The following is a 24,513-nucleotide window of genomic DNA, read 5'->3' as shown; positions in this document are numbered from 1 at the left end:
TTAACAGCACGAGCCAGTTCAGTGGCAACAGATTATTCATTGTATTACTGTGAAGGGTCAGATAACTTTGGAGTTACAACATCCACAAGTGAATATGTGGTAAACAGATAAAGAGACAACACAATGCTGTCAGCGGTGAGAGAGCATAGCTACCCACAAACCACACCGCTCCAGTACATATGATACAAGTGGGAAGAAACACTGCTAGCATTATACACCAGTGAGATGTGACAGAGCATGTGACGCTACTCAAAGGATTATCGTCCAACCGCATCCAATATTTAAGCAGGCAATTAATTAGTGAGGAATGAGAGGTCGGACACACATCACAATGAACCATCAGGTCTTTATGATTTATTCAAAATAAAACTCATTCATGTTATCGTCAGAAACCCGCGACAGAATAACATCAGCTACTCAGAAAAAGCGCACAAGTTCACTGCAAAATAAAACAGACCCAGTTCAGGGGAAGTTACCCAGTCACCACATCCAAGCACCTGGAGTTTGGTAGCTATAGGAACACAAGCGCACACAGGACGAGAGAAGCCAATGACAGACCAGTGACCTGGTTCACACACTCTGACCAGAGCGGACACCCAGCTGCAAGTAACTTTTAGATTGGCACAAAACTCAGTCCCAGGTTAGTTATCAGCCGTAACCCTTCTAAACTGGTATATTTGGTGATGTGGTTTTTTGTCTAAACACAATCGAAAAATATGTCAGGCGACATCAGTTTGTTTATTAGTGTCACAACCAGGCTTACCATTAACACTGCAATGAAGTTACTGTGAGAATCCTACAGTGCAGAAGGAGGCCATTCGGCCCAACGGGTCTGCACCATCCACAATCCCACCCAGGCCCTATCCCCATAATCCCATGCATTTACCCTGGCTAGTCCACCTGACACAAAGAGGCAATTTAGTGAAGCCAATCCATCTAACCCACACATCTTGGGACTGTGGGGAGAAACTGGAGCACCTGGAGGAAATCCATGCAGACATGGGGAGAATGTGCAGACTCCGCACAGACAGTGACCCAAGTCAGGAATCGAACCCTGCTCTCTGATGCTGTGAGGCAGCAGTGCTAACCACTGTGCCACTGTGTTGCCCAGAAGAGAATCACCTAGTCACCACAGTCCGGTGCCTGTTCGGGTACACTGAGGGTGTGACGCTAGTGTACCTTTAAGAAATGTTTTTTTAAAAAATCATGTTCTCTGCAGTTTGTGAGCTGGCCTTTTGGTTTCATTGTGGCACCGGCTGTCTGTTAAACATCCTTTTATTGCTGCTTCAATGGCTTAAACGGGACTCTGTTTATTTTTACTCGGGGCCTCAGGTACTTTCTGGGATCTTTTATGACCCTGCATTATGATGGGGGAAGATTGATTGACAAGTCAAAGTCAGGTGGTTCCTCCCCAGAAGAATTCAAGGACTCACTTTCAGTTTTTGTTTGAGAGTCAAAAACTGTCCTGGTTGTCAAGTGGAAAGCAATGTTTCTCTCCCTCTCCCTGGTATTGGAAATTCTGCTGGCTCGCTGGAAGCAAGGTTTCTGGCCTACCTAGAGTGAAAATTCTGCTGTTGGTGGTTCGCTAGCTAGTAACTAGAGTCTCTCTCTCCCTGGTATTTTGGGAAGCTCTTCTGAGTTTAAGCTTGTGTGTGTGTGTGTCTCAAGAGAACTGCAGCATCCAACCAAAGGACTAAGTTCCAGCATCACGCGAGCATTCGTAATTTCTGTGTTAAACCTGTGGCATGGGTTTTGTTTATGGGATTTGTTTAGTTGGAATGTTATTTAGCTGTCAAGGTTTATACAATATCATGGTTGCTTTTTTTCTTGTTTGTAATTGGTAAAAGTTCGTGCTAATTTTCTTTCTATACTATATTCTTAAATAAACTTTGTTTGATAAAAGCTCCCTCGTGGATCAGTTGAATCATACCTGAAGTGAAGCATCTCATGCTCACCCGAGCCAAATTCAAATTGCAATACTTATGATCCAGGCAGACTCCATAACACACTTTGGAGTTTCTGGTCTGAATTATAACAAGGGAGAATTTAGCATGGTCAATGCGCCTAACCAGCACATCTTTCTGACTGTGGGAGGGAAACTGGAGCACCCAGAGGAAACCCACGCAGACACTGGGAGAACTTGCAGACTCTGCACAGACAGTGACCCAAGCCGGGAATCGAACCCGGTCCCTGGCGCTGTGAGGCAGCAGTGCTAACCAGAAATGTGATGGGATGGCTGGCCTGTTTTATGACCGGGTTCTCACCTTCCTTTTCATTGTAAATGATATTCTTGCAGAGGAGATCATTATGGCAAAAGACCGTGGGGGAGTTCAGCTCCGACAGGTAATCCTTCATCCACGCCATTTCCTTCTCCAATGTCTCCAGAGGTGGCACTTTCTGCTGAATCCTGAGGGAAAGCAAAAACCAATTTAGACACGCACTCCTCAAAAAACTGGGCGAATTCCTCAGGACCCTGCAAGGCCACACCTTCCATCCCCCCCCTTGCCTAATCTCCTGTCTTTCCACAAAGGACATGACCCTTGCTGTGGGTCATTTGGCAATGGTCACTACTGATGTGTGACCCTCATATAGGCTGTTGGCAGCTAAACCACATTAGACTGTGAAACCTTTGAGAAATTCTTTGTTTAGGAAACTGCTGATTTTTAACCAGTGCAACGTGGTGCCTTATTCATAACAGAACTACTCCCCCCTTCCCTGTCAAAGGTCATATTCAGCTGGTGGTTTGCACATCACGGATTTCATCACAAGTATCTGCACTCTTGGGTTTGAGAATGGCTTTGTGGGCATGTGCAAATGGTACTGAGTCATACTGAGAAGAATGATCCCAAGTTCAATGCCCATACCCATGGTGAATTAACTCACAGGGGCATGGTAACAAGTGGCCACACTTGTTCCTGGATAGAGATTAGGAAGGGAAAAATCCAAGATGGGCTCCACTCCTCTCCTTTGGACAGCACCTGGATGAATATACAGCTACCTCACAGCGCTACCTCACAGCGCCAGGGATCCGGGTTTAATTCCGGCCTCGTGTCTGCTCCGGTTTCCTCCTACAGTCCAAAGATGTGCACCTTGGGTGGACTGGCCATGCTAAATTGCCCCAGGATGTACAGGTTAGGTGGATTAGCCATGATCAATGCACGGGGTTATAGAGATAGGGTGGGGGAGTGGGCCTCGATACAGTGCTCTTTTGGAGGGTCGGTGCAGACTCGATGGGCCAAATTGCTTCTTTCTACGCTGTAAGGATTCTATGGTTATATGGAAATATATATTTATTCTCAGGATATGAGCATTGTTGGAAAGCATGGCACTGATTGTCTAACTGGCCTTGAAAAAGTGGAGGATAAAGCCTTCTTGAACCACATTAGAAGGTCTTCCCACAATTCTGTTAGCTTTGGAATTTCAGGATTTTGACCCAGCAGCACTGGAGGAATTCCCAAGTTAGGATGGTGTGAGGCTTGGAGAGGGGGGATTTGGGAGGTGGTGGCAGTTCCATGCACCAGCCGCCCTCATCTCTCTGGGGTTGGCGGAAGTTGTGCATTTGGGAGATGTTGTCAGAGACGTTATTGTTCCATTCCACTAGAACAGGGAACAGTTGTGAAATAATGTGCTAAAGGCTTTGAAAACCAAGTGTTGTGATGAAGCAAAAAGTGATTTCCTTTGCTCAAGAAGAGGACATAGATTTCTGATCATCACAAAAAGAATTCAGGGGAGGTTATAAATAAAAATCAGCGCTTCAGACAAAGTCCAGTTAGAAGTTGGAAATCTACACTACAAATAGCTATTGAAAAAATATCCATGAATTCTTGAAAGAGTTAACAATCACACAAGTTTCCAAATCACATAAGCGGCTAGACTCGGTCACACAAGGAAAGCTAAAACCACAGGGCTTTGATTAAAGCAGACACAAATAAGCGTCAAGGACCATAAAACCCTAAGTTACCAGGAAGGCTTTAGTCACACAGTATGCACACAAGAATTCAATTAAGCGACGTTGCAGTTACAGTTCATGTGTGTCCATTATGTGTGTCCGGCACGGTGGCACAGTGGTTAGCACTGCTGCCTCACAGCCCCAGGGACCCAGGTTCAATTCCGGCCTCATGTCACTGTCTGTGTGGACTCTGCACTTTCTCCTCATGTCTGCGTGGGTTTCTTCCGGGTGCTCCGGTTTCCTCCCACACTCCAAAGATAAGCGGGTTAGCTTAATTGGCCATGCTAAAAATTGACCCGAGTGTCAGTGAGGATTAGCAGGGTAAATATGTTGGAGTCACGGGAATAGAGCCTGGGTGGAATTGTGATCAGTGCAGACTCAATGGGCTGAATGGCCTCCTTCTGCACTGTAGGGATTCTCTGGATTCTTCCACGTATTAGAACAAGGAACAATGGATATGAGATGACATGGAAGGTTCATATGCCATTGGTCATACTTATAGCTATCATACCATCCATGTCTGGAAGGTGACAGATAGTAGAGAAAAACAAAACACTTGCTTGACGATATTATAATTAGGTAGACATGCACAAGTTGTAATTGGACAATTATACCCTTATGTAAGGGCAGCACGTTGGCACAGTGGTTAGCATTGCTGCCTCACAGCGTCAGGGACCTGGGTTCAATTCCGGCCTTGGGTCACTGTCTGTGTGGAATTTGCACATTCTCCCCATGTCTGCATGGGTTTCCTCCGCGTGCTCCAGTTTCTTCCCACAGGCCAAAAATGTGAGGGGGTTAGGTGGATTGTCCATGCTAATTTGCCACTTAGTGTCAGGGGGATTAGCAGGGTAAATATTTGGGGATCGGGCCCGGATGGGATTGTTGTCAGTGCAGGCTCAATGGGCCTCATTCTGCACTGTAGGGATTCGATGATTCTATGAATAGTTGTGAGTAGATATAGATAACTTCTATACAAATGTACATCTCTGATTGGTAGATGCTGGTTACTTGTAACTGAATCTGGAAGTATATCTGTTTGTGTAACTCTATATCCAGTGCTCTGGACTGCGTCACCAGCTGATGTATTCGAGCCCTTGCTACAGCTTGTAAATAAAAGGCCAATTTTAAACTCCAAAATTCTTCACCTGGTCACTTGAAGGGAACAAAGTCTATAAGAAGCTATCCAACAGCAGCCCCACAACAATTCTTTAAGAGAATTAGATCGTCGCTTGAAAGAGTAATGTTAAATGAATTGAGATTTAAACAGGAGAGTGACGTGGTGGTTTGTGTGGAGGTAAAAAAACATGGACACAGACCTGATTGTATACTGGGGTGTGCTCTTCCATTGAAATTCCTGCCTAATTTATATGTTGAAGATCTCATATGATATTTTTCAAGGTTCCAGAGAGCTTCCAGCACCCATTAAAACGTAGTCCAGTAAAACACGCCTTCTTCAAGAGTAAGACAGCTTGGTGCCGTGATAAAGCACAACTATAATGAATGTAGAAATGAGAGCCCAGATCTTCCGCTCGCTGGAGACTAATAGTATGCCAAGATGCACATCAGGACCTTGAGGAAGTCCCAACCTGTTGATCCCAGTTGGGAATTGCCTAGGAAGTTTGAACTTCCATCGGGAAGTCTCCAGCTCCTGTGTTGGTCCAAAAAAAGTCTTCAGTTCTGAGATAGAGTCAGGAGCTTTGGACAGTTCTGACACATCCACCTGGATAGATATGCACAGACTGAAAACTTCTACGCTCTAACTCCTGGATAACTGTACAACTGACAACCCAATCATTCTCACTGACACTCCACCCCCGACACCCTGACATCTAACCCCCAGACTACACTCCCAAACAAACATCTCCCTGACCTGATCTGATAAACCCCTGCCTCTCCCAACTCAAGCTGACTATGCTTCCCAATCACTCTAACCACCCAACAACCAGACCTAACTACCCTTCCCAACCCAATCCGACTATCCCCTACCAAACGGAGCTGCCCCCCCACCCCCACCTGACTGTTCCTGGCGTGACTTGACCAACCCCTGACCCACCAGGCTACCCACCTGCCTCCCTACTCACTTACCTCACCACTCACTATTCACTCCCCATTCACGAACATGAACACTGGATATTTACATTTACCACATGGCAGCTAGTGCTGTAGAGTGTGGGTGAGTGCCTTCTGTTCCCTGCTCCCCACCTCCCCCACTCTCTCTCCTCTTCCCTCTGCCGGCCCCATGCTCTTCCCCCGCCACACTCCCACTCTCTTCTCCACCCACATCCCCCTCCACCCAGCATTAGTACTCCATGATGGAGTTTTTCAAGGGACTGTGTGTTCCAACTTTCTGAAGAGGCCAGAAAAGTGGAGGTACATCAGAATGTTAACAAGTTTATGCAGAGTGATAATTCAATGGTGATTGCTGCTCTGTGGAAGATCCAGACCAGGGTTACACAGCGCTATATACACAATATACAATTTACCACAAAGAATACGGTCTAATTTTTTTTATCATTCATTCGTGGGACATGGGCGTCGCTGGCTGGTCAGTATTTGTTGCCCATCCCTAGTTGCCTTTGTTCAGAGGGCAGTTGAGAGTCAACCACATTGCTGTGTCTCTGGAGTCATGTGTAGGCCAGATAAGGTAAGGATAGCAGATTTCCTTCCCAATTAGTGAACCAGATGGGTTTTTCTGACAATGGACAATAGATTCATGGTCATGAGTAGATTCTTAATTCCAGATTTTTTCTATTGAATTCGAATTCCACCATTTGCTGTGGTGGGATTCGAACCCAGATTCCCCAGAACATTAGCTGAGTTTCTGGATTAATAGCCTAGTGATAACACCACTAGGCCATCACCTCCCCATAATATACAATTACAGCAAACAATATACATCAAATGAGGTTGTAATTCACGATATAAGTCGGGTTCTTCACTCAATTCCATGTTATTTCCTGAAAGGATTTAAAACCACAATTTTCTAATCCCGATTAAGGCCATCAGAGCCAAAAGAAAACATATTTAATCCATTAAATTGCTTATCTCAGCTGTTGGAAACGTTCACCTCGGTTTGTGGCTAAAACAGGCTCGAGGCGGGGAAGAAGTGACGACTCACACAAACCTACAGATTGTTCTAAACCTGCGGGCATGAGATGGGTGGTTATGGTGTTAATATTCTTGGCATTAGCGTGCTGGCTCAAGCATTTATGAGCCTGCATGAAGCAGCGGTTTTTCGTGTTTAAAAATTATCCAAAAATCTTTCACATTGGTGAATGCACACAAAAGAAGGTTTGAAAGATTTTCGTTTGCATTAATAATGCGTTCAAACAGATTTCAACACTTCGCTGAGGTTTGACACTTCTTTCTGAAGTTCCCCACATACTCTCACATTTCTTATTCGTTGCATTCCGCTGATGACTATGACTATGGAGTCACTGTTGATTCAACAGTGCTGGGGTTTCTCACTCTTCAACCAACCAGAGAGCCTACTTATGGACATACGAACAAGAGCAGGCAGGAATAGACCAATCGGCCCCTCGAGCCTGTTCTGCCGCTCAGTTGGATTGGCCATGCTAAATTGCCCCTTAGTGTCGGGGGGATTAGCAGGGTAAATACATGGGGTTACGGGGATAAGGCCTGGGTGGATTGTTGTGCAGGCTCGATGGGCCAATGGCCTCCTTCTGCACAGTAAGAAGTTTAACAACACCAGGTTAACAACACTCCTTCTGCACTGCAGGGATTCTATGATTAATAAGATCATGGATAATCTAATAGTAGTCTCAAACTTGCACCCCACCTACCGCCTGATAATCTATCATCCCCCCTTGCTCACCAAGAATTGATTCATCTCTGCCTTAAAAATATTCAAAGATTTGTCTTCCACCGTAGTTTCAGGAACAAAGTTCCAAAGATTCTCAACCCTCTGAGTGAAAATATTTTAAATGGGCGCCCCCTTATTTTTAAACAGGCAACCATTTTGTTTTTAAAAAGTGTTCCCCTAGTTCCAGATTCTTCCACAGTATGAAACATCCTCTCCACATCCATGTCAAGACCCCTCAGGATCTTGCTTGTTTTAATCAAGTTGGTTTTTACTCCACTAAACTCCAATGGATACAAACTTAGCCTGTCAACCTTTCCTAATGGTTTCGCCACCATAAAGGGTTTTGCACTCTGCGACAGTATAATGTTATTAAATATTCAGCGGGATAAAGATTTATTACGGCTTTTGCCTTTTTTAAAAAAAAAGATAATTTATTTTTCAAAGTTTATTTATTAGTGTCAGAGGTGGGCTTACATTAACATTGCTATGAAGTTATTGTGAAAATCCCCTAGCCACCACACTCCGGCGCCTTTTCGGGTACACTGAGGGAGAATTCAGCATGGCCATTGCACCTAACCAGCACGTCTTTTGGACTGTGGGAGGAAACCGGAGCACCCGGAGGAAACACACGCAGACACGGGGAGAACGTGCAGAGTCCGCACCAGACCCAAGCCGGGAATCGAACCCGGATCCCTGGTGCTGTGAGGCAGCAGTGCTAACCACTGGTTAAGTATAAAACGTTGAACTTTAAATAAAGTCAGGTACACTTTATTACTGAACTTTATTATTAGCTACACAGGTGAGTCTGCGTCTGGAGTATTCTACTCAGTTTTGGTCCCCTTACTTTAGGAAGGAGGTAAATGGGTAATTGGCGATTCAGAGAAGGTTCACCACATTGATTCCAGAGATGGAGGATTTGTCTCATGAAGAGAGAATGAGGAGTTTAGGCCTATTCTCACTGGTGTTTAGAAGATTGAAAGGAGATCTAATTGAGGTATACAAGATGTTAAAGGGGATTGACAGGGTAGACGTAGATGGGAAGTTTCCCCTTGTTGGACATTCTCGAACAAAAGGCCATAGATTTAGGCTAAAAGATGGCAGATTTAAAACAGAAATGAGGAAGAATTACTTCACTCAAAGGATTGTGTATCTGTGGAATTCTCTACCCCAGAATGCAGTGAATCAGAATCCCTACAGTGCAGAAGGAGGCCATTTGGCCCATTGAGTCCATACCGACCACAATCCCACCAAGGCCTTATTCCCATAACCCCACACATTTACCCTACTAATTCCATGACACAATTTAGCATGGCCAATCAACCTAACCTGCGCATCTTTGGACTGTGGGAGTGAACCTGAGCACTCAGAGGAAACCCACGCAGACACGGCGAGAAAGTGCAAGCTCCACAACAGACAGTATCCCAAGGCCGGAATTGAACCCGAGTCCCTGGCACTGTGAGGCAGCATTGCTAAACACTGTGCCACCAGAACGCTAAACAAATTTATGGAGGAGTTAGATAGGTTTGTAATGGGGCGAAGGGCTATGGGGAGCGGGCAGGAAGGTGGAGATGAGGCCGGGATGAGATCAGCCATGATGGTATTAAATGGCGGAGCAGGACTGAGGGGCTGAATGGCCTACGCCTGCTCCTGGTTCTTATGTTCTCATTTACTTAAAGCTCCCAGCCCTTTTTCAAAGTGCGGAACAAATCTTAACAGAAATCACATCACAACAGTAAATGGCTGTTGTTTCCAATTTAGCAAAACAGCTCGAGTATCCAAAAAAGCCACTCTTCCAAACGTGCAATGCAACATAAACATGGTACAAGCTTACGAATGGAAACTACTGAATTAATTCACAGCCGGCTTTTCATGGAGCCGCTATTTATATAGCAGGGTAAAGCCCGCTCTCTGCATAACTAATCCAGTTGATCTCGAAATACCGTCACCTCTCTTCCATCTTTTTCCGTCGGGGGAAAAAGAAACAAAAGTCTGAAGTCACGTACCAGCTGACTCAAGAACTGCTTCTTCCCTGCTGCCATCAGACTTTTGAATGGACCTACCTTGCATTAAGTTGATCTTTCTCTACACCCCAGCTATGACTGCAACACCACATTCTGCACCCTCTCCTTTCCTTCTCTACGTACGGTATGCTTTGTCTGTATAGCGCAAGAGACAATACTTATAAAAATGTAATGTATTCCAGTTTCTGATTTATTGCAGACTTGTTATTTCATAATTGCGTTGTTACACGGTGGGAAATGAAGGCTTTGAAACTACAGACATGACTCAGCAGTGGCGATGGGCTCCTGCCGTCAATCTGCAGGAGGCTATTTTTCTCAGGGGAGCATGAAGATAGAAGCAGATAAGGGAAGGAGAGGCGGTTCTTTATTCCACTTGCAAAGGGATCGTGGCCCTTGTTCAGCCTGGTTGCCTGCAGCAGTTTGCTGGCTGCACCCTAGCAATGACTGTAACCCCTGAGTACTCTATGTACAGTATGTGTGTCTGTATATAGAACATAGAACATAGAACAGTACAGCACAGAACAGGCCCTTCGGCCCACGATGTTGTGCCGAGCTTTATCTGAAACCAAGATCAAGCTATCCCACTCCCTATCATCCTGGTGTGCTCCATGTGCCTATCCAATAACCGCTTAAATGTTTCTAAAGTGTCTGACTCCACTATCACTGCAGGCAGTCCATTCCACACCCCAACCACTCTCTGCGTAAATAACCTACCTCTGATATCCGTCCTGTATCTCCCACCACGAACCCTATAGTTATGCCCCCTTGTAATAGCTCCATCCACCCGAGGAAATAGTCTTTGAACGTTCACTCTATCTATCCCCTTCATCATTTTATACACCTCTATTAAGTCTCCCCTCAGCCTCCTCCGCTCCAGAGAGAACAGCCCTAGCTCCCTCAACCTTTCCTCATATGACCTACCCTCCAAACCAGGCAGCATCCTGGTAAATCTCCTCTGCACTCTTTCCAGCGCTTCCACATCCTTCTTATAGTGAGGTGACCAGAACTGCACACAATATTCCAAATGTGGTCTCACCAAGGTCCTGTACAGTTGCAGCATAACCCCACGGCTCTTAAACTCCAACCCCCTGTTAATAAAAGCTAACACACTATAGGCCTTCTTCACAGCTCTATCCACTTGACTGGCAACCTTTAGAGATTTGTGGATATGGACCCCAAGATCTCTCTGTTCCTCCACAGTCTTCAGAACCCTACCTTTGACCCTGAAATAGCGCGTAAGAAACAATACTTTTCCCTGTATCCCAATACACGTGACAATAATAAATCAAATCAAATTGTTGAGTACATACTGAATATTTTTAGCTTCTGGCGTGAACTCCGAGGAGATGAGAGCCATATATTTCCGCATTTTCAGCCAGAGGATGGGTTTAGGAATACATCCGTTGTGGGCGTGAATAGAATGAATTCTTGCCAACTCTGTCACTATGAGCCTGAGAAGAGGTGGAAAGCACACACATTATTCAAACAAATCGATCCCCAAAATAGATCACTGCCGTCGGAAAGGACTTTCATTTATGTAGCCCCTTTCACAACCTTCCAAAGCACCACACAGACAACCAATCCTGAAGAAAGGTCATCGACCTGAAACTTTTAACTCAGTGCTGGTTTTTGCAGGAGTTTTGAAGTGTCCGAAGTGGGTAATGTAAGAGGCATGGCAGACCATTTCAAAGTCCAAAGATGTGCGGGATGGGTTGATTGGCCCATGTTAAATGGACCCTAGTGTCAAGGGATTAGCAAGGTAAATATGTGGGGTTACGGGCATAGGGCCTGGGTGGGATTGTGGTCGGTGCTGACTCGATGGGCTGAATGGCTTCTTTCTGCACAGTAGGGATTCCATTCTAACACACAAAATACAGTGAGATAGCAAGATGATAATCCAGTAATCTGTTTGGATGGGTTAACCCAACAAATGTATTTGGTTCCAGGCACAGTAAATGGAAATCAGAGAGAGATGCAAGAGACAGAAAATGAACACCAGGCAGAATCAGGAGGTTAAGAAAGGTTTGTCAGAGTTCGGTTCGAAGAAGGATATGGATAGGAGTACTGAGAGTAGCAGAGGAGGAAAGAGTTCCAGGTGATGACTGGCAAGGCCACCATCAGTGAAGTGGAGGGCTGTAGGAGTGGTAGGCCGGCCAACCCTCCAGGATTGGCCAGGAGTCTCCAGGAATTAAAGACGAATCTCCAGAAGACTGATGTGTGAAACCCTGGAGTAAAATCAGAGGAATTCCGTGTTCATGATTCATTTCCTTTTACCAAATATGGTAAATTGAAAATGGGGGAAAAGAAAGCGGTTTGGCTGATAGTCAAGCACCATCCAATTGGGTATCGAGTCTTTTTGCTACCCAATTGGTGTGAGAAGGCAGCATGTCAAAAGGATGGGTGTGTTGGCCGATTAATGGCAGGAGTATGGGGTTAAATCATGTTAAGGCTTGGGCATCATGGTGGCACACTGGTTAGCACTGCTGCCTCATAGCGCCAGGGACCCGGGTTCGATTCCAGCCTTGGGTGACTGTCTGTGTGGAGTTTGCACGTTCTCCCCATGTCTGCATGGGTTTCCTCCGGGTGCTCCGGTTTCCTCCCACAGTCCAAAGATGTGCGGGTTAGGTTGATTGGCCATGCTAAATTGACCCTTAGTGTCAGGGGGAATTAGCAGGTTAAATAGGTGGATTGGGCATGGTAAATGCACAGGGGTGGGCCTGGGTAAGATTTTTTAGAGAATCGGTGCACTAGATGGGCTGAATGGCATCCTGCTGCACTGTAGGGATTATAATATGATGAAACCTCCAGAAATACAGTTCTTCACATTTGGTAACCCCAACAAGTGGTCGGAGAAAGAAGAATTAGTGGAGATTGAGCAAGGAGGTTTCTTGATTGAAACCATCATGGGGTAGAGCTAGGTGCAGGTTTCAGTTCCTTGAGCAGATCCAGCAGGTGGTTTTAGTTCCACGCCACTGATCAATCCTTGACTGGAAATGCCAGGTGGAAGATCTGGAACCAAAAGAGAAAATGCTGGAAAATCTCAGCAGGTCTGGCAGTATCAGTAAGGAGAGAAAACAGCTGACATTTTGAGTCCAGATGACCCTTTGTCAAAGCTCCTGTTGAAGATCTGGATGTTGGTTCTGGTCCCACACCTCCCCAGTTCCAGATCTGAGTCACATAACAGCAAGGAAGTGTTGAATGGATGCCTTATGCCCATCAGGACAAAAAATTGAGACAAATTTTGTGCAAATAATGGCAGCTGGTTAGATGGGGAAACATGACGCACTGGATCAAGAGGTGAATGGGTTAAGGCTAAAAGAATGAAAAAGGGTAAAACGTGACTAAAATGGAGTACCAAAGACAAACAAATGGTTCATTATTGCTTGAAAAAAAATCTGTACAGGTTGAAGGGAAAAAAAGGAGTTTTATAGAAAGTTCTGAAAGGGAAACAACAAGGAAAATAAATGGCGGCGTAACAAGCGGGACTAAAACATGGTTCACAGTGAACAAAATATTAGAAGAACGTTGCGCACCATTCTGCTTTCCTGCAACTTCTCGTCATTAAAACCTCTTGCCTCTCTTTTTATTTTATCAGTAGTACAGCCTCCCATCCATTGACTCTGTCTACACTTCCCGTTGCCTCGACAAAGCAGCCAGCATAATTAAGGACCTCATGCACCCCGGACATTCTCTCTTCCACCTTCTTCCATCGGGAAAAAGATTAGAAAGTCTGAGGCCACGTACCAACCGACTCAAGAACAGCTTCTTCCCTGCTGCGGAAGATTTCCTTCCCTAAAGGACATTAGTGAACCAGATGGGGTTTTTTTTCCCAAATAATCAACAATGGTCATCGTTAGATTTATAATTCCAGATTTCTATTGAATTTCATCACCTGCTGTGGTGGGATTTGAACCCAGGGTTCCCAGTGCAGTACCCTGGGTCTCTGGATTACCAGTCCAGCGACAATGCCGCTACGCCACCGCCTCCCCTGGAAGCAGGAGATTCGGAGCGAAGGGATGATGTTTTGAGATGTCCACAGAGCTTTGGCAATTAGGTCGCTCACACAAGATTTATTCTGGAAAAATATACAATAATATGGTGTTGCGAAGTTGGCCTTTGTAAAATTGTAAAAAACTGCAAAATGCTAGAGGGGCAAGTGTTGCATGTTTCTGTTAAAAGGTGGTGTTTTTTCTTGGCTTAGAACTGCAAGTACACAGAGAACACAAAATGAAACATTGGTATCAAAAGGCCAAACAGCAGTTTTACCCAGACAACAGGTTTTTGAATTTGGCCAATCAGTTTGAATTAGGCACTTAATTATCAACAACCTATTAAATTTAAATCTGATGGCTTTGGCAATCTAGGACCAATCCTATTGTGGGAAATGTTGATATGTCATCACAGGTATAAAAGAAGGGGGCAGTGAAACAGAGAGAGTAACTGCCACCTGCCACAACTCTCAGTACCATCTAGATAGTGAAGGTGCCAAAGAAGAAAGGAGTTCCAGATAGGAGAATCAACACAGAAGACCCAGAAGGCCCTTACGGACAGCACGGTGGCACAGTGGTTAGCACTGCTGCCTCATAGCTCCAGGAACCAGAGTTCAATTCCTGGCTTGGGTCACTGTCTGTGTGGAGTTTGCACATTCTCCTCATGTCTGCGTGGGTTTCCTCCGGGTGCTCCAGTTTCCTCCTCCAGTCCAAAGATGTGCGGGTTAGGTGCATTGGCTGTGCTAAATTGCCCGTTAGTAGAACATAGAACATAGAACATTACAGCGCAGAACAGGCCCTTCGGCCCACGATGTTGCACCGACCAGTTAAAAAAAAAACTGTGACCCTCCAACCTAAACCAATTTCTTTTCGTCCATGAACCTATCTACGGATCTCTTAAACGCCCCCAAACTAGGCGCATTTACTACTGATGCTGGCAGGGCATTCCAATCCCTCACCACCCTCTGGGTAAAGAACCTACCCCTGACATCGGTTCTATAACTACCCCCCCTCAATTTAAAGCCATGCCCCCTCGTGCTGGATTTCTCCATCAGAGGAAAAAGGCTATCACTATCCACCCTATCTAAACCTCTAATCATCTTATATGTTTCAATAAGATCCCCTCTTAGCCGCCGCCTTTCCAGCGAAAACAATCCCAAATCCCTCAGCCTCTCCTCATAGGATCTCCCCTCCATACCAGGCAACATCCTGGTAAACCTCCTCTGCACCCTCTCCAAAGCCTCCACATCCTTCCTGTAATGTGGGGACCAGAACTGCACACAGTACTCCAAGTGCGGCCGCACCAGAGTTGTGTACAGTTGCAACATAACGCTACGACTCCTAAACTCAATCCCCCTACCAATAAACGCCAAGACACCATATGCCTTCTTAACAACCTTATCTACTTGATTCCCAACTTTCAGGGATCTATGCACACATACACCTAGATCCCTCTGCTCCTCCACACTATTCAAAGTCCTCCCGTTAGCCCTATACTCAACACATCTGTTATTCCTACCAAAGTGAATTACCTCACACTTCTCCGCATTAAACTCCATCCGCCACCTCTCGGCCCAACTTTGCAACCTGTCTAAGTCTTCCTGCAAACTACGACACCCTTCCTCACTGTCTACCACACCACCGACTTTGGTGTCATCAGCAAATTTGCTAATCCACCCAACTATACCCTCATCCAGATCATTAATAAATATTACAAACAGCAGTGGCCCCAAAACAGATCCCTGAGGTACACCACTTGTAACCGCACTCCATGATGAATATTTACTATCAACCACCACCCTCTGTTTCCTATCCGCTAGCCAATTCCTGATCCAATTTCCTAGATCACCCCCAATCCCATACATCTGCATTTTCTGCAGAAGCCTACCATGGTGAACCTTATCAAACGCCTTACTAAAATCCATATATACCACGTCTACTGCCTTGCCCCCATCCACCTCCTTGGTCACTTTCTCAAAAAACTCAATAAGGTTAGTAAGGCACGACCTACCTGCCACAAAACCATGCTGACTATCACCTATCAATTCATTACTCTCCAAATAACTATAAATCCTATCCCTTATAATTTTTTCCAACATCTTGCCGACAACAGAAGTGAGACTCACCGGTCTATAATTCCCGGGGAAGTCTCTGTTCCCCTTCTTAAACAATGGGACAACATTCGCTAACCTCCAATCTTCTGGTACTATACCAGAGGCCAACGACGACCTGAAGATCAGAGCCAGAGGCTCTGCAATCACTTCTCTTGCCTCCCAGAGAATCCTTGGATAAATCCCATCCGGACCAGGGGATTTATCTATTTTCAGACCCTCCAGAATATCCTGCACATCCTCCTTATCAACTGTAATACTGTCTATTCTACTCCCCTGCAACCCAGTGTCCTCCTCAGCTATATTCATGTCCCCTTGCGTGAACACCGAAGAGAAATATTGGTTCAATGCTTCACCAATCTCCTCCGGTTCCACACATAACTTCCCTCTGCCATCTATAACTGGCCCTAAACTTGCCCTAACCAACCTTCTGTTCTTGACATACCTATAGAACACCTTAGGATTCTCTTTAACCCTATCCGCCAAAGTCTTCTCATGTCCCCTTTTAGCCCTTCTAAGCTCGCTCTTCAACTCCCTCTTAGCCAATCTAAAGCTTTCTAGTGCACTACCCGAGTGCTCACGTCTCATCCGAACATAAGCCTCCTTTTTCTTTTTAACCAACAAAGAAACTTTTTTGGTGCACCACGGTTCCCTAGCCCTACCAATTCCTCCTTGCCTGACAGGGACATACCTATCACAGACTCGCAGTAGCTGCTCCTTGAAAAAACTCCACATGTCGGACGTTCCCAGTCCCTGTAATCTCCTAGTCCAACCTATGTTTCCTAATTCTCTCCTAATAGCCTCATAATTACCCTTCCCCCAGCTAAAACCACTGGCCCGAGGTTCATGCCTATCCCTTTCCATCACCAAGGTGAACGTAACCGAATTGTGGTCACTATCACCAAAATGCACACCAACTTCCAAGTCTAGCACCTGGTCTGGCTCATTTCCCAGCACCAGATCCAATATAGCCTCACCTCTAGTTGGCCTGTCTACATACTGAGTCAAAAAACCTTCCTGCACGCTTTGAACAAAAACTGACCCCTCTAACGAGCTAGAGCTATAACAATTCCAGTCAATATTAGTCAAGTTAAAATCCCCCATAACAATTGCCCTATTACTTTCACTCCTAAGCAGGATTGACTCCGCAATCCTTTCCTCAACCTCTCTAGAACTTTTAGGAGGTCTATAAAAGACTCCCAACAGGGTGACCTCTCCTCTCCTATTTCTAATCTCCGCCCATACTACCTCAACAGATAAGTCCTCATCAAACCTCCTCTCTGACACTGTGATACAATCTCTGACCAATAATGCTACCCCTCCCCCTCTTCTACCTCCTTCCCTACTTCGACTAAAACATTTGAACCCCGGGACCTGCAGCATCCATTCCTGCCCCTGCTCTATCCATGTCTCTGAAATAGCCACAACATCGAAGTCCCAGGTACTGATCCACGCTGCAAGTTCACCCACTTTATTGCGAATACTCCTGGCATTGAAGTATACACATTTCAAACCCTGCTCCACCCCACCTCTGCAATGCCGTGCATTGCAGTCCCCATCCATGCATCCCTCACTTTCAGCCCCACTACTCAGGATCCCTCCCCCCCCCCGAATCAGTTTAAACCTCCCTGCATGGCCTTAGCAAATTTACCCCCCAGGATATTGGTCCCCTTCTGATTAAGGTGTAGACCATCCTTCTCATAGAGGTCACACCTTCCCCAGTACGAGCCCCAATTGCTTAAGTACCTGAACCCCTCCCTCCTGCACCATCCCCTCAGCCATGAATTCAAACCTTCCCTCTCCCTATTCCTCTCTAAACTATCCCGTGGTACAGGCAAGAGTCCAGAGATAACCACTCTGTCAGTCTTGGCCTTTAGTTTCCACCCCAACTCCATAAATCCCTGCCTAATATCCCCTTCCCCTATCCTCCCTATGTCGTGTGTCCCCACATGTACAATAACTTGTGGTTTATCTCCCTCCCCCCTAAGAGTCCTGAATACCCTGTCAGACACATCCCGGACCCCAGCCCCTGGTAGGCAACACACCAACCCTGAGTCCCTACCTTTAGTTCCGACCCTCCTATCTGTCCCCTTAATTGTGGAGTCCCCAATCACAAGGCCCAGTCTTTTACAGCCCCTAACCACCTGAGCTTTCTCACTCGGCTCACCCCCAGAGATCTGCTCTCTATGCTCAGTTGATTCCTCCTCAACTGTAGCCTCCAGCACCGAAAACCTATTATGGAGGGGAACCGCCCCAGGGGATTGTCTTCCCGATTGCTTCTTACCCCTCCTCCTGGCATTGACCCAAGCCTCATTTCTAGGAGTTACTATTTCTCTATAACTCCTATCAACTTCCACCTCCGCCTCCCGAATTATGCGGAGTTCCTCTACCTCCCCCTCCAGCTCCTTTACACGCTCCTCCAGAAGCTGCAATCTAATGCACTTCTTACAACTAAAATCTCCTGAAACACTACTGGATTTCCTCACCACATACATCCCACAGGAGATGCAGCATACTGCCTGAACTGCCATCCCTGAAGCCATTACCAGCAAGAAAAAAAGAAAACAAAAAACTTCCCCACACTTATAATTAGGTTAGAGGAGGATGGAAGGGTGGGATCCTCTACCAGTGTAGAGGATCGGGTATCTCCTCTGCACCAATTTATAGGGCTAGGGGCCCGAGAGAAAAAAAAAACTACTACTGAGGGGGAACCACCCAGGTAACTGACTTTTAAAGTTAAAATAAAAACCCTTCCCAGACTCCTTTGCTGCCCACTTCTAGTTTTCACTTTAAACTTGAAAAACTGCTGTTAAAGTAAAGGCCAAAAAAATACACACACTAGCTGACTAATTAAATAAATAAACAATTCAATTAATCCAATTAATCTCTTACCAGCACTGCTGCTTTTCAATCACCCCTCTCAGCTTGCTCCAGTGGATCAATGAGGGGGAACCTCCCAGGTAACTGACTTTTAAAGTTAAAATAAAAACCCTTCCCAGACTCCTTTACTGCCCACTTCTAGTTTTCACTTTAAACTTGAAAAACTGCTGTTAAAGTAAAGGCCAAAAAAATACACACACTAGCTGACTAATTAAATAAATAAACAATTCAATTAATCCAATTAATCTCTTACCAGCACTGCTGCTTTTCAATCACCCCTCTCAGCTTGCTCCAGTGGATCAATGTGTCTCGGGATGTGTAGGTTAGAGGGATTAGTCAGGTAAATATGTGGGGTTACAGTGATAGGGTCTAGGTGGGATCGTTGTCGGTGCAGACTCGATGGGCCGAATGGCCTCCTTCTGCACTGAGGGATTCTATAAATATTCCGGAAGACGCCAAACCTGGTTGTAATTGTAAGAGTAACTAAATTCTATCTTTTGTAAATGAGTTGTATTTATTGGGACAGCACACCATTAGAATCTTGTTTTATTCGGGAATAGTCAATAGTTAGAAGGGATTTATTCGGTTTGTTAATTCTTTAGTTAATTTGCTCACTGTTAGCTAGATAAATAAACTGTTACTTGTTGATTTTAGAGAGTGTGTCAGAGAGTTATTCTGATTTAACAGCTAAAAGTTGCTGAAGGGCAGGTCACATCACTTCACACACACTTTTTATAGATTATAGGACAAGGTACTCCTCCTTGGGAGTTTGGTGTCAGCTCTCAGAGTGGGGATCAACCTCCGCTTCATAACAATGGAAAGAAAGGACAAAAGGAATGAATTAGCATTTATTAAAATCATTCGTGTCCTCAGGATATCACAACTCGCCTCACAACTAATACGATACTCTTTAAATGTTGTTTTGTGGACAAAACTTCATAGCCAGTTTGCAGACACCATGGCCCCCACACACACACTGTCGAGATAAATAGCTAATTGATCAGTTTAGGTAATGGTGGTTAAAGAGTAAATGTTGGTCGGGATACCAGCAAAACTCCCCTGCTCTTTGTTCGCGGAGCAAGACGGGATTGTGTGTTCGTTCTCCTGAACAGGTCGTTGGGGCTTCGTATTCATGATGTCTCATCTGAGGAGTGGCAGATCCAGTAATTCCACAATCCTTCGTGCTGCATTCAAATTAGATTATGGGCTCCAATCCCTGGAGTGAGGAGTGAACCCACCACCTCCTGCGTCAGAGGTGGCGGCACGGTGGCACAGTGGTTGGCATTGCTGTCTCACAGTGCCAGGGACCCGGGTTTGATTCCTAGCCGGGGTCAGTGTGTGGAGTTTGCACGTTCTCCCCGTGTCTGTATGGGTTTCCTCCGGTTGCTCCAGTTTCTTCCCACAGTCCAAAAGATGGCCATGCTAAATTCTCCTTCAGTGTACCCGAACAGGCGCCGGAGTGTGGCGACTAGGGGATTTTCACAGTAACCTCATTACAGTGTTAATGTAAGACTACTTGTAACTAATAAATAAACTTTTTTTAAACTTTAGGTGAATGAACTAACCTACTGAGCTAGACTGCAACTGAGATTGGGTAGTAACAAGAACAAAGTGTAATAGTTGACCAAGCGCAGACCATGTTTAATAAAAAAAATATGCAAAATGAAATTACTTAGTAAAAACAATTGACAGGAATAAAGAATTGGGGCAGGAAAAGTGTGTTTTTAATTAATGTGCAGCAGGTTGGGAATGATCCAAGTTCCGTTACCTGCTTAATGTGGTAGAAGGTCAAGTTTTATTTATTAGTCACAAGTAGACTTACATTAACACTGCAATTAAGTTACTGTGAAAATCCCTTTGTCACCACACTCCGGCGCTTGTTCGGGTACACTGAGGAAGAATTTAGCACAGCCAATGCACCTAACCAGCACATCTTTCAGATTGTGGGAGGAAACCAGAGCACCTGGAGGAAACCCACGCAACATGGGGAGAACGTGCAAACTCCACACAGACAGTGACCCAAGTCGGGAATCGAACCAGGGTCCCTGGCGCTGTGAGGCAGCACTGTGCGGCCCCGGTAGTTCAATACTAACTTTCAAAAGGGAGGCACATCTATGCTTTTAAAAGTTGCAAGGGGAACTTATGGGGAATGAGCAGAGGCGTGGAACTTTCCAAGGAGCTGGTACACACGAAATGGAGTGAATAGCCCCCTTCCGAGTGGTATTATTCCGTAATATGTTGTCACAATTTTAAATGTGTTACCTTTTATTGCCTGTGGTCATTGATATGCTTGCGAGTGTTTGTATTTCAGATTCATTCCAAGAGTCAATTTTAAATAATCCAACAGCAAGCTTTTTATATTTAAAAAAGGAAAAAAAAAGTTAGTTTTTTTATACCTTTTCCCTTGGAGGCTACTAACGAAAATTATGTCATTCTCTCACACACAAAACTAGGTGCAGAGGAAATTTAAAAACTTACAAAAATGTAATGTATTGCAGTTTCTGTTTTGTTGCAGACTTGTTATTTCATAGTTGCATTGTTACACTGTTGGAAATTAAGGCGTTGAAACTACAGAGATGTCTCAGCAGTTGCGATGGCTCCTGCAGTCAATCTGCAGGAGGCTGGTCTTCTCAGGGGAGCATGAAGATAGAAGCAGGTAAGGGAAGGAGAGGCGGTTCTTTATTCCACTTTCAAAGGAACCGTAGCCCATGTTCAGCCTGGTTGCCTGCAGTAGTTTGCTGGGCGTAGCCAGCAGTTTGCAACACCCTAGCTATGACTGCAATGCTGCACCCTCTCCTTTCCTTCCCCCCCTATGTACTCTATGAACGGTATGCTTTGTCTGTATAGTGCACAAGAAGCAATACTTTTCACTGTACCCAATACATGTGACAATAATAAATCAAGTCAATAACGAAAGGCTTCTTGGTCTGTCTGTGTGATGAAGAAGTTCTGCCCTAGAACTCTGTCTCCAGATGCAGTTTGGCTTTGCTCTACTATATCTTCAGCAGAAGGAGGGCCAATCTGGCTGCTATATCAGGTGCCCTTGTAAGAAATGCTAAGTCATCCTCCAAATAAGGCATTATGACGACTTTACATACAGTCTGAATTCTAATCCCATCTGCTGTGGTGGCTTTTCACTTCTCAAGAGTAAATGCCTTTTGTGTTTGGAAGACGACCATCAAAGTCAACGGCTTCTTTTAGTGAATTGGCTATGTTTTCATAGAAACCATAGAATTCCTACAGTGCAGAAGTAGGCCATTCGGCCCATCAAGCCTGCACCGACAACAATCCTACCCAGGCCCCATCCCCGCTTAGTTACCCTGCTAATCCCTCTAACCTATCACACCCCAGGACACGAGGGGTTAATTTAGTGTGTCCAATCAACCTAACCAGCACATCTTTGGACTGTGGGAGGAAACCGGAGCGCCCGGAGGAAACCCACGCAGACATGGGGAGAACATGCAGACTCCGCACAGACAGTGACCCAAGCCGGGAATCGAACCCGGGTCCCTGGCGCTGTGAGGCAGCAGTGCTAACCATTGTGCCACCGTGCCGCCCACATGTTCACTTCTGTTCACACCTGTGAACTGTCTTTTAAATTCTGAAGCAACAATCATTTCTGGGAATGTCCTTTTTGTCTCCCCTAAAGGTAAAGGATAGTGGTCAAATCCACAAGAGATACAGGGCATTGGTGAGGCCGCACCTGGGAGTATTGTGTGCAGTTTTGGTGTCCTTATCTGAGGAAGGATATCCTTGCTATAGAGGGGGTGCAGCGAAGGTTTGCCAGGCTGATTCCTGGGATGGCAGGTCTGTCATATGAGGAGAGACAAAGTCTCTTAGAAGAGACTGGATCTTAGAAGAGTGAGAGGGGATCTCAGAAACTTATAAAATTCTAACAGGATTAGATAGGGTAGATTCAGAAAGAATGTTCCTGATGGCGGGCGAGTCTAGAACTAGGGGTCATAGTTTGAGGATAAGGGGTAAACCTTTTAGAATTGAGGTGAGGAGAAATTTCTTCACCCAGAGGGTGATAAATGTGTAGAATTCACTACAACAGAATGTCATTGAGGCCAAAATGTTGTCTGGTTTCAGAAGAAACTAGATTTAGCTCTTGGGGCTAAAGGGATCAAGGGATATGGGGGGGTGAGGTGGGGTCAGGTTATTGTATTCGATGATCAGCCATGATCATAATTAATGGCGGAGCAGGCTTGAAGGGCCGAATGGCCTCCTCCTGCTTCTAGTTTCTATGAGACAGCAACCTCATCTGATTCTGTTTTGATTTCGTTTTAAATGGTAACCTTCATAAAGGTAGAGAGGAGAGAGGACAGAGCTAACATTTCAAGTCTGGATGACTCTTCATCCTTCATAATACAGTCATGGCACACTGTCTTATGATCCAGGCTACAAAATGTGCAAGATGGACTTAGCTCTTTGGCTAATTTACTGAAAGCAACAGCACAGTGCAAGGACGCAATAAGGGAATCCAACAGGGCCTAAAGATCTATAGTCAGTGCACAAGGGTGCAAAGCCCAAGGAGATGGCCAGCCCTGGAGGACAGTGTGCAATCCTGGCCCCTGTACCACAGCAAGAACATTCAGAATTGGAAACTGCGCAGGAGGGGGTAATCAAACTAAGAACAAAGAACAAAGAACAAAGAAAATTACAGCACAGGAACAGGCCCTTCGGCCCTCCAAGCCTGCACCGACCATGCTACCTAACAACTAAAACCCCCTACCCTTCCGGGGACCATATCCCTCTATTCCCATCCTATTCATGTATTTGTCCAGACGCCTCTTAAATGTCACTATCGTATCCGCTTCCACTACCTCCCCCGGCAGCGAGTTCCGGGCACTCACCACCCTCTGTGAAAAAAACATGCCTCGTACATCTCCTTTAAACCTTGCCCCTCGTACCTTAAACCTATGCCCCCTAGTAATTGACTCTTCCACCCTGGGAAAATGCTTCTGACTATCCACTCTGTCCATGCCCCTCATAATCTTGTAGACTTCTATCAGGTCGTCCCTCAACCTCCGTTGTTCCAGTGAGAACAAACCAAGTTTCTCCAACCTCTCCTCATAGCTAATGCCCTCCGTACCAGGCAACATCCTGGTAAATCTTTTCTGTACCCTCTCCAAAGCCTCCACATCTTTCTGGTAGTGTGGCGACCAGAATTGAACACTATATTCCAAGTGCGGCCTAACTAAGGTTTTATAAAGCTTGCCAATTTTTAAATTCAATGCTCTGGCCGATGAAGGCAAGCATGCCGTATGCCTTCTTGACTTTCTTCCCCACCTGCGTTGCCACTTTCAGTGACCTGTGTATCTGTACACCCAGACTAATAGGTATCTGAAATATGAGGAGTGGCTGAGGAGCCTAGAATTGCTTGTTCTGAAGATGAGTTACTCTGCAAATTCCTAAAATTCTGAGAAATTGTTAAAAACTGAACTTGTCAGACAAGACTACCACAATCTCCAGAATCGGGGCACAGACTCTAAATTAGAGAAGAAACTGTTAGCTGCTTTATGCATGGGAACAGAATGCACAGTGAAGCAGGTAGTGTGAGGAGGTTTAAAAGGAGAATTGGCTTGATAAATGAAATGAATACAGAGTTGAGAGATTGCAACCTCATGTACAGGTGGGTTACTAATCATTTCCCCATACCATGCTAGTCTATCAATACAAGACCAAAGAAATAATACTGATACTGGCCTTCTAGCTAAGGCTCAGTGAATAAATGGCA

At 45.3% G+C, this 24,513-nt stretch overlaps 1 protein-coding gene across 3 annotated transcripts in view; it reads right to left on the bottom strand.

Moving 5' to 3' along the window:
- Window positions 1-24,513, bottom strand: part of LOC144511789 (ethanolamine kinase 1-like) — an 81,283-nt gene that overhangs the window by 21,498 nt on the left and 35,272 nt on the right. For 2 of the 3 annotated variants that reach the window (XM_078242117.1, XM_078242119.1), the window contains exons 3-5: window positions 11,104-11,244; window positions 9,833-9,928; window positions 2,265-2,407 (exon numbers count right to left, since the gene is read on the bottom strand). In XM_078242117.1, coding sequence (XP_078098243.1) covers window positions 2,265-2,407; window positions 9,833-9,928; window positions 11,104-11,244 — 380 coding nt within the window. The remainder of the gene's footprint in view (window positions 1-2,264; window positions 2,408-9,832; window positions 9,929-11,103; window positions 11,245-24,513) is intronic. The other variant, XM_078242118.1, reaches the window with a different exon arrangement.

Source organism: Mustelus asterias, chromosome 25 (assembly GCF_964213995.1).
Source record: "Mustelus asterias chromosome 25, sMusAst1.hap1.1, whole genome shotgun sequence".
Lineage (NCBI taxonomy): Eukaryota > Metazoa > Chordata > Chondrichthyes > Carcharhiniformes > Triakidae > Mustelus > Mustelus asterias.
Note: the sequence above shows the minus strand (reverse complement) of the source record. Positions and strands in the feature narration are given on the sequence as shown.